Source organism: Diospyros lotus, chromosome 7, assembly GCF_014633365.1.
Source record: "Diospyros lotus cultivar Yz01 chromosome 7, ASM1463336v1, whole genome shotgun sequence".
NCBI lineage: Eukaryota > Viridiplantae > Streptophyta > Magnoliopsida > Ericales > Ebenaceae > Diospyros > Diospyros lotus.
Genome location: NC_068344.1, coordinates 13,479,186 through 13,493,548, shown reverse-complemented (window position 1 = coordinate 13,493,548; position 14,363 = coordinate 13,479,186). Strand labels below are relative to the sequence as shown.

The window sequence follows — 14,363 nt, the reverse complement described above, 5'->3', positions numbered from 1 at the left end:
ATTTGGTCTCCTAATTGTCACCACACAAGTCTAATCTTGAGATTGTTTGGTCCCAAGATCATTTACCTCAATGTTTCCCGATCATTTATTTCAATTTATTGTTATATTTTGACAACAAAAATACTAATCCAATATTTTTATTTATTTTTAATATTAATAATCAAAACATTGTACTTAATTACCAAAATACTATCTAATTAATATTAATACTTTTTATAATTTTATTAACGTTTTAATTCAGTGACAAATTTAAAAATATATATTATCTTATACCACATAATAATAAAATCCAATAACCACTGCACGAGGGAGGGAAGAGTGAGGATGTGGAGTACGATTTTGTTCACCCCCTTTAACGGGGGTGATGGTCACCCTCACAATTTCTGTGAGGGTAAAAAAGCAACGGAACGATATTTAATATTTTCATGTCGTTCCGTTGTTTTTTCACCCTCACAAAATTTGTGAGGGTGACCATCACCCCTGTTTTTGAGAGTAAACAAAATTGCACTCAAGGATGTGTTCACCCCCTTTAACGGGGTGGGTCTCTCTCCCCTCATTCTGTTTCCCTCTCATGAGAGAGAAATAGAACCCATCGTTAGTGAAAGCTCACTAACGGGGGTTGTGTTCACCCCCGTTAAAAGGGGGTGAACAAATCCTCACTCGGGAGGGAAGCGTGGCTGTCTCTCATCCCGAAACGAGTCCGTGGGGTTTATAATTGCAGCCACAAACTCAAAGCATAGCAAACAAACTCCAAAACTCTCTCTCCCTCCTCCCTATCTTTCCTTAAATGGTTGGGCCATAGACCGAGCCGAAGAGGAACCATGGCCGTTTCTCTCAATTCAATCCTCGTCTTCAATTCTACGGTGTGCTCTTCTTCTTTCTCTTTCGCCACTTTATCCGGATTAAATTGTCGGCCGCTTGAACTTGAGTTATCTTTTGTTGGGTTGTTCCAGACGCCCAATTTCTTTTTGTTCAATGCTTTATTTTTATGCTTAGATCTCCGTTTTGTCTTAGGTGTCGGGTAAATACTCAATTCTAAGGCGAGGAATAACTTTATTAGTGGGTGAACCCAACTTCTTTGAAGCTTTGCAATTGCGAAACCAAGGCGTAGGCCTTTCTTAATTAGTTTTAGACTATTGTCGGTTGATTCAGTGGCAAAACTCTTGTTCACTATGTGTTTAATTTTTGGCCTAATCCGTATTGTTAAGCTTTAATGATTTCCAAAATTCTTTCAAGTGATGTTGAGGACGTCAACCCAGTGCAACTTGATTTATGTGAATCACAATTTTTGACTCATAAGCCCGAGAGCATGTTGAACATCCTTGCCTTTCCCTGCTGAAAGAAAAGAATATCAAAAAAGGATCCAATGTTTGTGGAATAACACAACAGTTTGTGAGATTCAATCTGCCTTACCTTCAGAAAAATATTTGATGAATACCTTCTGCAATCAGAAAACATTGCTTCTTTAAAATCTTGAAGGAAGCGCAGAAACTACCCCAAGAATTCTTTAAGGTAGATGAAATGTCATGTACGAAACGTGAGAATATTTGGTTGGTCAGCTCTATTGGACTAGAATTCTTTAAGGTATATCTGTTCAAAGTGTAATTAATCCACCTTCTTTGTAACCGTGGTTGATCAGATCTTCTAGACTAGTTTAGTGACCCTTGCCCTGTACTCAGTGACATTGATCCATGTTTAGTGGTCAAATCCTTAACTTTGGTGAAGGAAACAAATTCCTTAGGCAATGTGTTAAATTGGCCATGTGAGATCTCGTCCCTCTGAATAAAGGGTAATTCAAAGTTGAAAGATCTTTAAGCAGTCCTTATCATTCTACAATGACTTCTGCAGTGGTCAATGGTAATGGTCATTTCTGTGTACTGTACAGAAATTTATGTTTAAGGTCTGGTTCATAACAATAGGGTAATGACCAAAAAAATATCAAACTTTAGCATTTTCTTTAGATTTATTCTAAACTTTAAATTTACCAATTGACCTCCTGAACTGCACCTGTTGCAATTGTGTTATGCCATCTAACTTCTGTTTAAACTTTAAATATTTGCCCAACTGTTAACATGCTGACTCAAAAATGTCAAGTGTACAAGAGATTGGCTGACATGGCATTCACATTCACTTAGTTAGAGGTTGATTGTGCATGCATTGGAGAGAAAATCAACAGGGGAAAAAGAAACCCTAATTACCAAGCAAGAGAGGGAAAGAGTGAAAAGTGAGACAACGAGTGTAACACCCCATTTTTTCGGGCGTGTTATAACTTAGGATAATTCTGGGATAATAAATTTTTTCATTCAAAACTAATGCTAAACCATATCATTCCTCATATCCATCCCAAAATTTTCGTACATTTATCTCGAAAGAGAATCATCATAAACATCAAATGCGGAAACTAGAATCGAATCTTAACTTTAACATTAACCATAAATAAGGTTATACATCATCATTTCTTAAAATGTTTAGAATTCATATTAGCAGAACTTAAATACATGGACTACATAACATACATTCAATTCATCATGCACTTTGCTAAGTGCCATTTCATGTCTCATTCATCCTCATTTTTGCTACAATCTCCATTTGAAACGTTTGAATATTCTAGGGGCAAAACCCAAGTTAGATGATGAATCGTCTAAGTAAGGGAACAATAAACATATTTCGTGCATAGATGCAAAATGTCATTTTCCTTTTCATTTTGGTTTGAGCCAATTGTATCTTAATTTTGTGCGGCGACCGCCTAGGCCGATTTTTAGAACACTAACCACTGAGCCGTTGTTTTTTCATCCAATTCCCATTCTCACTATCTATTTAATCTCTTTTTATCTCTTTCTTCTTCTAGGCTCATTCCTGTTTGCTTTTGTGTTCCTTCTCTTTTGCTTTTCCTGCACTTGTAAAATGTTTTTACAGATCTCCATGCAAAGGTTCTATTTTCCCACTGATCTGTAAGTCTTGGCAATGTCTTGGGTCTTCATACATGAACTATGCTAGTGCATGGTAGCAATTAGTAGTAGTCCAATAGCAACCTTTTCTTTCAACATCTTCCCAACTATAACAACCCAATACAAAGGGTAATTGTAGCTCGTGGCCAAGCTCAATCTTGTCTCCCCCATGAATCAAAAGTTTGACAACACTCTTATTGAGCTGTGGAGAATCTCCCATCAACCTCACAGGTATTATCTCCAAATGCTTAGTGCAATGCTGTTTGATTACTTCCACTACTACTGCAACAACCTAGGCCCATACTTCAGTGTCAAAATCTATGTATTGGATAGGGACACTATCCTTTCTAGCCAAAACTAATCTTCTGACATTCTCACGATGGTCTTTGGTGCTTAGAATCTCTTCATTCAATATAGCATTCACAACTTTATCATAATCACTGGGGTCTTCTGAATGATGCACTGCTTGCAACATATTGTCTAACAATTCATATTCCATTCGCGGAGGCAAGCATGTTTGAGTAGTTCAACGGTAGTGTCACGGCACACCCGTGAGGACAACTACTCCTAGCTCGGATTGAATTAGGAGTGGGTTTCGACCAACATAAAACAGAATAGAGCAAGGGAGGGAGAGAACAAGAATGTAGAATGAGAGAGAAGAGAGAGTTGGGAACAAGGGAGGAGAATCAATTATGATATTATCATTCAATGCCTCTTTCTCCAACAAGCTGGAAATATATAACACTCAGCGGTGGGGGACTGTTACAGCAGATCCCTCCTCCATGCGGTTATAATCGCTTCTTTGTCCTATTCTAATTCCCTCCACATGGGAATCTTCTAGCTAATATTACTAGGGAAATTACAACAAGAAATTAACAGAATTACAGCAAAATGGAAATAACAATAGTTAAGCAAAAAATAAACCAAGATTGCAACTATAAGATGTATCAGTCCTAGGTCCTCCTTCCGTGACAATTCCCCTCTCCTTAGAGCTTTCTTGTCCTCAAGAAATGTTGAGGAGACTGGTAGCTCTGGGGAACCGTGTGAGCGAGCTAGGCAGGTACTCCCAAGTATCGCTTTCTGCTGCACCACCCTGCAATTTCACCAATACTTGAATGAGTGGAACCCCTTGATTGTGAATTACCCGCCTATCCAAAATAGCTTCCGGTTCATCCAGGCTATCCTCTCCCTCAGAGATAGTGGGCATCGCGGGATTCACTTGCTCAGTCCCTACTATTGCCTTTAACAGGGAGACATGGAAAACTGGGCGGATTCGAGTCCCCTTTGGAAGCTGTAGTCAGTAGGCCACATTTCCTATCATTTCCAATATGGTAAAAGGCCCAAAATATCTAGGGGTAAGCTTTGAGACCTGTTTTTTAGTAGTAGCCTTTAGGTGGTGCTTCCTCAACCTCAAGTAGACTTTTTCCCCGACCTCAAATTCCCTGTCACTTCTCTTCTTATCTGCAGCTTGCTTCATCCTATTCTAAGTTGTAGCCAATTCTTGTTTGAGCTGCCGCAATACCTCCCTTCTCTGTTGCAAATACTCTTCTACTGAGGCTGCGATGGAATGTTCTCCTAAAGCGGGTAGTAAGGGAGGCTTATAACTGAAGAGAGTCTCGAAGGGAGACACTCTTAGGAAAGAGTGTTGGCTAGAATTGTACCACCATTGGGCTAAAGACAGCCATTTGTGCCAACTCTTGGGTTGTAAGATGCAGATGCACCTCAAATAATTCTCCAAACCTTGGTTTACCCGCTCGGTGTTGCCATCTGTCTGAGGATGATAGGCTGAAGACATGTTTAGCTTAACACCCAATGCCTTCTTAAGTTCCTTCCATAGGGCGCTTGTAAAAACCTTGTCTCGGTCGGAGATAATAGTAGTAGGAACCCCATGCAAGGCTGCCACCTGATCCATGAAAATTCTAGCCACCTCTTGGGCTGTATAAGGGTGGGCCAACCCTATAAAATGAGCAAATTTCGTGAATCGATCAACCACCACCATGATGCTATCTTTTCCCTCAGACCTGGGCAACCCTTCGACGAAATCCATAGAGATGCTAGACGAAGCTTGCTCGGGCACCGACAGTGGCTGTAGAAGCCCTGGGTAGGCCACATTCTCAGCCTTGCACCTCCTGCAAATGTCACAACCCAACACAAACCTTCTTACCTCAGCTCTTAACCTGGGCCAATGGAGGAGTTGTTTCACCCGTAAGTAAGTATTTTGGATGCCAGAGTGCCCTCCCAAGGGAGATTCATGTAGTGATTGCAAGATTTTCTTCTTGAGGTCTTCTTTATTTCCAATGACAATCCTGCCCTGGTGCCTCAACATTCCATCCACCAGTGTATATCCTTCAACTCCCTCAGATCCTATGGCCAGCTTTTCCAGCAGCTCCTTCACTAACTACTGTATCCCCTTCGTAGCTCTCGATCACCTGTTGACACCATTCCGGGATAACAGTAGTTATGGCTGCCACACTTCCCTCCTCATGACACCTTGACAATGCATCAGCAACCACATTTTCCTTTCCCTTCCGATATTGTATCAAGTAGTCTAATCCCATCAACTTGGCCATGCCTTTCCTTTGCAACTGTGTTTGTAGTTTTTGTTGTAGTAAAAACTTCAAACTCTTGCGGTCCGTTTTAATCATAAACCTCCCCGCTTCCAAGTAATGCCTCCATTTGTCAATAGCCATTAGTACTGCAATGAACTCCTTCTCATATATACTCAGCCCCACATGTTTCGGGCCCAATGCTTGGCTCAAAAATGCCAAGGGCCTCCTTTCTTGCACCAGGACTGCCCCCACACCCGTTCCACACGTGTCAGTCTCCAAGATAAAGGGTTTGCTAAAATCAGGTAGCCCTAATACCGGCACTTTGCTAATGGCTTTCTTAAGCTCCTCAAAAGCCCTCTCCGCTTCTGGTCCCCAGCCAAAATTTCCCTAACAGTTTCATTAGTGGTTTGTTGAGGATCCCATAATTTTTAACAAACCGCCGGTAATACCTAGTTAGACCTAGGAATCCCCTCAAGGATTTCACGGACTGAGGCCTCGGCCAGGACACCATCGCCTCCACCTTCTTTGGGTCCGTACTAACCCTTCCCTTGGATATAATGTGCTCTAAATATTCCACTTGCCCTTGACCAAATGCACACTTAGATTTTTTAATGAAAAGCTGGTTAGACTTGAGGACTTCCAAGGTGATTTTGAGGTGAATTAGGTGCTGGCTAAGGGAAGGGCTGTAGACAAATATGTCATCAAAGAACACAAGGATAAATTTTCGAAGATAAGGTTCAAATATCTAGTTCATTAGGGACTGAAAGATGGCTGGGGCGTTGGTAAGCCCAAATGGCATTACCAAGAACTCAAAGTGTCCGTGGTGGGTCCTAAAGGCTGTCTTAGGTACATCTTCCAGTCTCATCCTAATTTGATGATACCTCGAACGCAAATCAAGTTTTGAAAAGATTTAGGCGTGGTGAAGTTCATCTAGGAGGTCTTCCACCAAGGGTATAAAGAATTTGTCTTTAATGTTTTTGGCATTAAGTTGGCGATAGTCCACACAAAATCGCCATGATCCATCCTTCTTTTTGACTAATAGGACGGGTGAAGCAAATGGGCTTTGGCTGGGCTTAAGAAGGGACTGTTGAAGCATTTTCCTAACCATTTTCTCTATTTCAGTCTTTTGGAGAGGTGGGTACTGATAGGATCTTACATTAATGGGTTCGGTATTTGGCTTGAGGCGAATGATATGGTCATAAGGTCTGGCGGGAGGTAGGGAATTAGGTTCCATGCACAGGTCCTCATAATCTGCCAGCAATTCATTAATGCAATTTAGGTGGTTTACCTGGTCAGAGAGCTCCCTAGTTGAGCTGATCGCCTGGTAGGCCTTCCCATGCCCTCCTGGAAATTCCTCCGAAGTTATGATGGAAAATAGATTGGCCAGCTGAGTCCATTCCCCCTTGAGCACCTTTTGCAACCTCCTTCCTGTTATCATTTTGCATGCTCCAATTTCCTTGCCTCCTGCTAGTATCATTCTCCTTCCCTCCTTTTCAAATGACACCTCCATTCGATTAAAATCAAAACTGATTGGGCTTACTCCCTTCATCCAATCCACCCCCAGCACTACGTCACATCCCCCCAGTTGTAACAATCTGAGGTCTGCTTCGAATTGTTCGCCTTGCATCTCCTAGCAAAACCCATTGCTAGCTGATGTACTCATCACTTGTTGGCCATTGGCCACGGTCACACTCAAAGGGGGCGTTCCCGTGAGCTGACACCCCAGCTTCTTGGCCGTGCCTTCATCTAGAAAGCTGTGGGTACTCCCACTGTCAATTAAGACCATTAGGCCTTTCCCTCTAACTCATCCTTCTACCTTCATTATTTTACTGCTCATCCTCTTCTTCCTTCGGTATTGCTTGTTCAGGCTCCTCATTACCTTTCAGCAACAGTATCTGTCTCTTATACTGATGGCCCACATGGTATTTCTCTCCACACCGGAAGCACAATCCCGCCAGCCTTCTCTATTCCCTTAGTTGTTCTCCAAAAGAAGTTGGGTTGGGCACCCCACTACTTCCTCTCATCTGATCTCGGTTGGAGTGTCTTCCAGCAGCATTAGATGGGCCTCCCACAACGCCCCTCGTTTGCTGCCTCTGTTTCCTCATTAAGGCTTCCACCACTAACTCTTGCAGCCTAGCATTTTTGGAGGCTTGCTCAACTGATTGAGGCCTCAACACCTTCACCATTAGTCTGAGCTCGTCATTAAGGCCACTTAAATAACTTGACACAAAATAGGCCTCCGAGAGGTGAGGATTGTGTTGGATCATGAAAGATCTCAATTCCTCAAAGCGCTTTTGGTAGCTCTCCACACTTCCGGTTTGCCTTAGTTTGTTAAACTCCTCCACCACATCCTCCATACTTCTTTCTCCGAACCTCTTGCATACCTTCTCAGAGAATTCCCCCTAAGTGTAGATCCTTCCCTGTCTAAGGATTCCTTGATACCAAGCATCCACCATCTCATTGAAATGAACTGTAGCTAGGGGTACTCTCTGCCTTTCAGGGATGTCATACCACTCAAACATCCTTTCGCACTTCCTCAGCCACCACCGAGGATTAATTCCCTTGAAGGTGGGAATATCCATCCGAGGCATCGGAAATCCTGAGTGATGATTAACAGGCCTATCCCGAACCTTGTTCATCAACCCAGCCAACTCCTCTTCTGGGTCCGCTCCAATCTCTGAGGTTCCGCTTTCCCCATTAGTTTCATTCCTCTATAGGATTGGTTCTGTGTGCTCTCGAAGTGGAGAATCAGGAGACAACCTTACTTGGTTTTGGTGAGCGAACATAACCATGAACTGTTGCATTTGAGCACTCAATTCATCTCGCACTCATGCGATGGACCCTTCTAGCCTCCGCTCCATTCCATCCATGGAGCTCTCCACTCGCCTGTCCAACCTCATGATAGCCTCATGGTTACGGGTAGCTCATAACTCCAGCTAGTCGATCCGATTTTGACAATCGGTCGTGGCCGAGCTGGTCTGCTGCAGTTGTGATTCCAGATTCTTCATTCGAGTCCCTTCTTCCATTACCGACTTCCTTCTCGATCGGCCAAGGAAATGTGGCTTTGATACCAAATTGTCACGGCACACCCGTGAGGATAACTACTCCTAGCTTGGATTGAATTAGGAGTGGGTTTCGACCAACATAAAACAGAACAAAGCAAGGGAGGGATAGAACAAGAATGTAGAATGAGAGAGAAGAGAGAGTTGGGAACAAGGGAGGAGAATCAATTCTGATATTATCATTCAATGCCTCTTTCTCCAATAAGCTGGAAATATATAACACTCAGTGGTGGGGGACTGCTACAGCAGATCCCTCCTCCATGCGGTTATAACCGCTTCTTTGTCCTATTCTAATTCCCTCCACGTGGGAATCTTCTAGCTAATATTACTAGGGAAATTACAGCAAGAAATTAACAGAATTACAGCAAAATAAAAATAATAATAGTAAGCAAAAAATAAACCAAGATTGTAACTATAAGATGTATCAGTCCTAGGTCCCCCTTCAGTGACAGGTGGTGGAAGATTTGTAAGACTTAAGGGCATCAAGGGCTGTAACAAGGATACTAGATCTGAAAATTCAGCAACCCATGTTTGAGGAAGTTCACCCATCTGTTTAAGATTAGAAAGAACAATATGCCTCTCCATAGCTATTCCAAATGGTTGCCACAGCTCCAAGAAGACAGCCTTCAAGCTGTGCATTTCAACCTTTTCATCGATCCTTGGCCACCCCTCCTCAATTTCCAATGCAGTGTAAAAATAGGTACCAACTTGGCTATTACGATCTAAAGAAACTCCAACCATTTGGGTAGGGTCGGGATCCTGGTCAACTCATCTTCGACCTGATCTTTAGCTGACATCACAAATGAATCGATGTGTTGTTCCCATGCTACATCATCTTGATTTATCGGCTATCCTTCGGATTTCTGGGCAATTGTAACAGGATTCATTTCATCATCTTTCTCCTCCATAGGAGCCTCAATAATTCCTCTCGTAGTTGCCCTTCCTCTTTTGTCATCTTGAATGACCTGCTCCATTTTAGGTCTTTCCTCACTTCTTGTAACAACTAGTCCAAATCTTAGGGCCTCAGCAATTTTAGGAATACCTCCAATTTGCTGGTTGATTTAGGAGAGCAGAGTACTCCATAGAGAAGCATTCAATAGGAACACTAACCTAAAATTTCTATGAGAATAGAATCATCAAGTCGTCCAACTTTCGTTTGAAGTTATCGATTTCATTTCTTGTTGCGACCCATTCCTTCTTGAGTGTTTTCTCCCTTGACTATACACTTTCACTAAGTCTTGCGGCCATCTCCATAGTTTAAATTCCTTTGAAAATCTTCCTCCGCAGCTGAGATCTCCTTTCTCACAACTTGTTAAAACCGCCTAAGCTTAAAGGATAGAAGCAACCAAGAACAACCTCTAGGTATCGCTTATGTTCAACAACCACCAAAAATCAGCAATCACCTGACTTCCATTGAGTTCGTCTTCCTGAATCACCTTAGAATGAATGGCTTACAGCCGTTGCTTAGGTCTTACGAAAACTTAATACACCTCAAGAATTAAGTTGCCTAGATCTATTGGATAATCGATCTCCTTGGAGCAGTTAATCACCGATCACAATGGACAACAGTCGCGTCTCCCACTCCCTTGTCTGACTCACTTGTGAACCCCTTGTTCGTTTGCATCACCAACTTCGACGGATCTCCCGCACTAGTTGTCCGCTTTAGTTGTGACCCTCCTAGCTGTTTACGTCACCACCTTCGACGGACTCCCGCACTAATCGCAAACGTTGTATGTTCATGTTGCCTCAGGTGTGCTCACTTATTGACCCACTCCAATCGCGAACTCTCCTTTGTTCGCTTCGCCTCTGGTGTGCTACTTGAATTCATCGGAACGATGCGCAACTTCTGAAACGAACCTACGCTTTGCTTCTCAATTTCGAACCGAGAGTTGTTTTACTCTCTCGGTTATGACTCGTCCTTTGATTCTTTGGAATCTAATCGAAAATGCTACCTGCACTCACCTATCTATAGTTGAGAACTGTCAGTTTAGACCACCGCTATAATTGTCATTCGAACCAAATTGCTACGAGTTCATCGGAATCATAGCTGAGGAATGATTGGCTCTAATACCATTTGTCATATTCCTACTCCCTTGTCTGACTCACTCGTGAACCCCTTGTTCGTTTGCATCACCAACTTCGACGGATCTCCCGCACTAGTTGTCCGCTTTAGTTGTGACCCTCCTAGCTGTTTACGTCACCACCTTCGACGGACTCCCGCACTAATCGCAAACGTTGTATGTTCATGTTGCCTCAGGTGTGCTCACTTATTGACCCACTCCAATCGCGAACTCTCCTTTGTTCGCTTCGCCTCTGGTGTGCTACTTGAATTCATCGGAACGATGCGCAACTTCTGAAACGAACCTACGCTTTGCTTCTCAATTTCGAACCGAGAGTTGTTTTACTCTCTCGGTTATGACTCGTCCTTTGATTCTTTGGAATCTAATCGAAAATGCTACCTGCACTCACCTATCTATAGTTGAGAACTGTCAGTTTAGACCACCGCTATAATTGTCATTCGAACCAAATTGCTACGAGTTCATCGGAATCATAGCTGAGGAATGATTGGCTCTAATACCATTTGTCATATTCCTAGGGTTGTGATAAGAATTAGGGAAGAAATCAAAATGATAGAATTGAAGGAGGGAGAGAAAATAGTAGAAATGGGAGGGATAATTAGTGAGAACCGAGAGAGGGATAGAGAGAATTAGAAGGAAAGGTAATTGATTTCCTTACAAGTAGCATTTTTATAGGCATAGCTAGCTGCTAACTGATTTCCTAACAGCACCCATGTGCTCCTAACATCTTTCAAAATATCTCCTAGCAAACTATTATAACCCTATTATAATGATGCCGTTCCATTGCTCCTAGGGTCATGACATCCTCAAGCAAGCTTAGAGGGTTTTTAGTTGTGGAAACAGCTCCAGTGTTTTGAAAAATTACTCCACAGAAAACGGAAAGTTAGAAACTTTGTTCAAATACAAAAATTTCCCAAATAGAAAATGAAGATTCGGAAAACACTGTTTTCCAAAATTGATCTGAACTTGGAAAGCTCCTAAGTGATTATTTTAAGTTTTCTTTAGTAATTTGAAGATTTGGAAAACATGATTGTCCACAAAACCTCTCCATCTCCTTCTCTAACACAAGTTACACAATAGAAAAATCTCTGTGTTTTGAACATAGTTTCCAATTTTGAGATTAGAAATTGATGTTATTTTCAACATTCAAACACATTCCAAATTTTCTACAGAAAATGAAAACTGGATATTTTATTAAAAATTAGGGACAGAAAATTAGATCATTTTCCACAACTAAACAGCCCCTTATAATTTCTTCACTTACCTCTCTATATTTATTGTCTTAGCTCCTTCCCTTTCTGTCATTGGTGGCCCCAACTAGACTAACACCTGCCATCACCCTCTAGAGGGACTTCATGAGAAGTCTTGTACATGAGGCTCCCATCATTACAGGATTTCAGGAAAGTCAGTTTTGCATAGCATTGTCACACCACATGTGGAGAGGTGGTTGCTGTGTTTTAGAGCTGAGACTCAGATAAATGGAATAAACTTATCTCCGCTTTGCACAAGCCAAAAAGATATAATTCCAATATAGTGTAGTCATTTATCCACATTCCTTCCACATTTTTTTTTTTCAAGTAGAATATTGCAACAGAATTTATTTTTTGGGAATGAGACAAACCTGGTACCTAGACATCATTACTTCCTCGCTTCAGATTGTCAGGAACAATATAATTCATCTCCAAATCTTATCATTCATCTTCAAAGTGCTCTCCATTTCTTCATGAGAGCCTGGCTACAAATATTCACGGTTTCTTTTTGTTGGTTTTTCTTCGGAGTTATTTTTGATATTCTTGCAGATTTGAGTGAAAGGCTGATGGCTTTGTACTAGTTTAGATTTCATGCTTTTAATTTCTCACTGATATGTGCAGGGACACTTTTAGTCTGCCATTTTAGTTATTAATGGGACACTATTAACCTTTAGCAGAGTCTATTTGTAAATTAAAGTAACATGTTCATTCAGCCAATCATGTGTAATTGAAGTGAACTCGAAGCAGTGTGAGCTTTAGCGGTTTAGTTGCCATGCTTAGAGAGCCTTCTAATTCCCATCCAAATAAACAAATTTGTAAATTGCAGAATCCCCATACCCTTCTGCTTCTGCTGGCACTTGATGCCCCTCTTTTCAACGATTTATACATACCTATGAAATATATTACTCCAATTCATTTTGACTCTTCATGTAGTCTTTCTCTAATAAAACTTGCAGGGCAGGTATCAGCATGGGCCAAGCTCTGGTCTTGGAATTCCCTTACTAAAGGCCAGTCATTTTACATCTCGCTCAGGGTTAGTTGGGTTAAGGAGATTTAGAAGGGACAGTAAAGGGGGATTATGCCTTTCTGTTGCAGATAAGGATCATGTTGCAACAAGCACCAGCAATAAGGATTCTGGAAATGCTGAAAGATTAGAATCTGATGATTATCCCTCAGAAGTAGCTCTTCCATCTGTGGACTCGCTGGCAGAAAAGAACCAGACTCAAACTAGTGCCCAAACAGAATCAGGAACTCAGACAGTCGAGCATTTTAACGGTTCTGTTGTTTCCCCACTCGCAAAGCCAGAGACAGCTTCTGTGAACACAGAATCTGGCCTGAGGAGATCACCACTAACAGCAAGAGAGAAACTAAGGGCAGCTCGTGTTCTCAGCCGTTACTCAGAATCAAAGCCAACTAAATCAGAGCTAGGCAGCAAAGTTCTAGAGGCTCTAAGAGAAAGTGATAGAGGGAAAAAGAAATCTGGCCTTCCCGAAGCACCTACAAACATGTTCGATGACAGAAAAAGAGGGATGCCGAAGCAGGGCCTGACGTTCGAGTTTCCAGGAGGTTTTGATGTGTTTCTCATCATATTTTCGTTTACTTTTATCAGCACAGTGATGTTTGCAACAACTTACATTGTGTGGAAAGTTGGTGCTATCCATTTTAACGAGTACTAAGGTAAGGTGGATGGGATGGGGCTTATTGGATACATGATCACATTTAGTGTTTTAGGTGCTTAGGGATGCTGCTTTTCATCCCCTCATTTTGATATTCGTTCTGCCTCTCTAAAATACAATAATTGATTGTACAAAAAATTGCTTGCTTGCTCCACAATTTTACATCTATTTTGGCGATTGCTTGCTGTTTGTTGTTTTGGCTGGACTAGGTTTTTCAAACCTTGAACATTGCAACTGACCCGTAGTAGCATTAGCAGACTTCTCACCTGTGTAAACGCATACTTAATACGTGCATGTCTGCTATTCGCATTGTTGTGAATTTTAAGTTATTTTATAAACTTACAGCACAATAATGGAATATTATCTAAAATTTTATTACTTATTTTTAAAATTAATAAACATAACAGAACACTCAATTGTTAAATATTACTTTATTAATATTATTTTTTCATACTACTTCGCAATAAAACACAGTTATAGTCAAAATGCAGCACAGCACAGTAATCTACGTTTGCCCTTTTTGCTCTTTGCTGGCTATTTTGCCTGCCAGCGCAAGGGAAGAATGAAACAGAAGGAAATTTGGTAAATGGTGAATGGTAAAGTGCCCACATGTAAATGGAAAATATAATAATACTATTCAAGCACATCAATATTTGATGTAATATAAAAAAAATATTTTATATAACATAAAAAATATATATTATATAATAAGAAGGGTGTCACATAATAAATAAGTGATGCATAACAGTGAAAAGTAATGTCAACAAAAAATATAATATACATTTTCTACATTAAATAAA

General features: G+C 41.2%; 1 protein-coding gene across 1 annotated transcript; it reads left to right on the top strand.

Moving 5' to 3' along the window:
- Positions 1-698: 698 nt before the first annotated feature.
- LOC127806261 (uncharacterized) lies at positions 699-13,740 on the top strand. The gene is made up of 2 exons (XM_052343443.1): positions 699-863; positions 12,844-13,740. The coding sequence occupies exons 1-2, from the start codon at positions 822-824 to the stop codon at positions 13,561-13,563; spliced, it is 762 nt and encodes a 253-aa protein (XP_052199403.1). The 5' UTR covers positions 699-821; the 3' UTR covers positions 13,564-13,740.
- The last annotated feature ends 623 nt before the right edge of the window (positions 13,741-14,363 follow it).

Bases quoted from the DNA above. Each gene is read 5' to 3' on its own strand.
- LOC127806261 (XM_052343443.1), top strand. From the start codon at position 822: ATGGCCGTTTCTCTCAATTCAATCCTCGTCTTCAATTCTACG. The intron at 864-12,843 runs GTGTGCTCTTCT...TAAAACTTGCAG, and splicing joins TCCTCGTCTTCAATTCTACG to GGCAGGTATCAGCATGGGCC.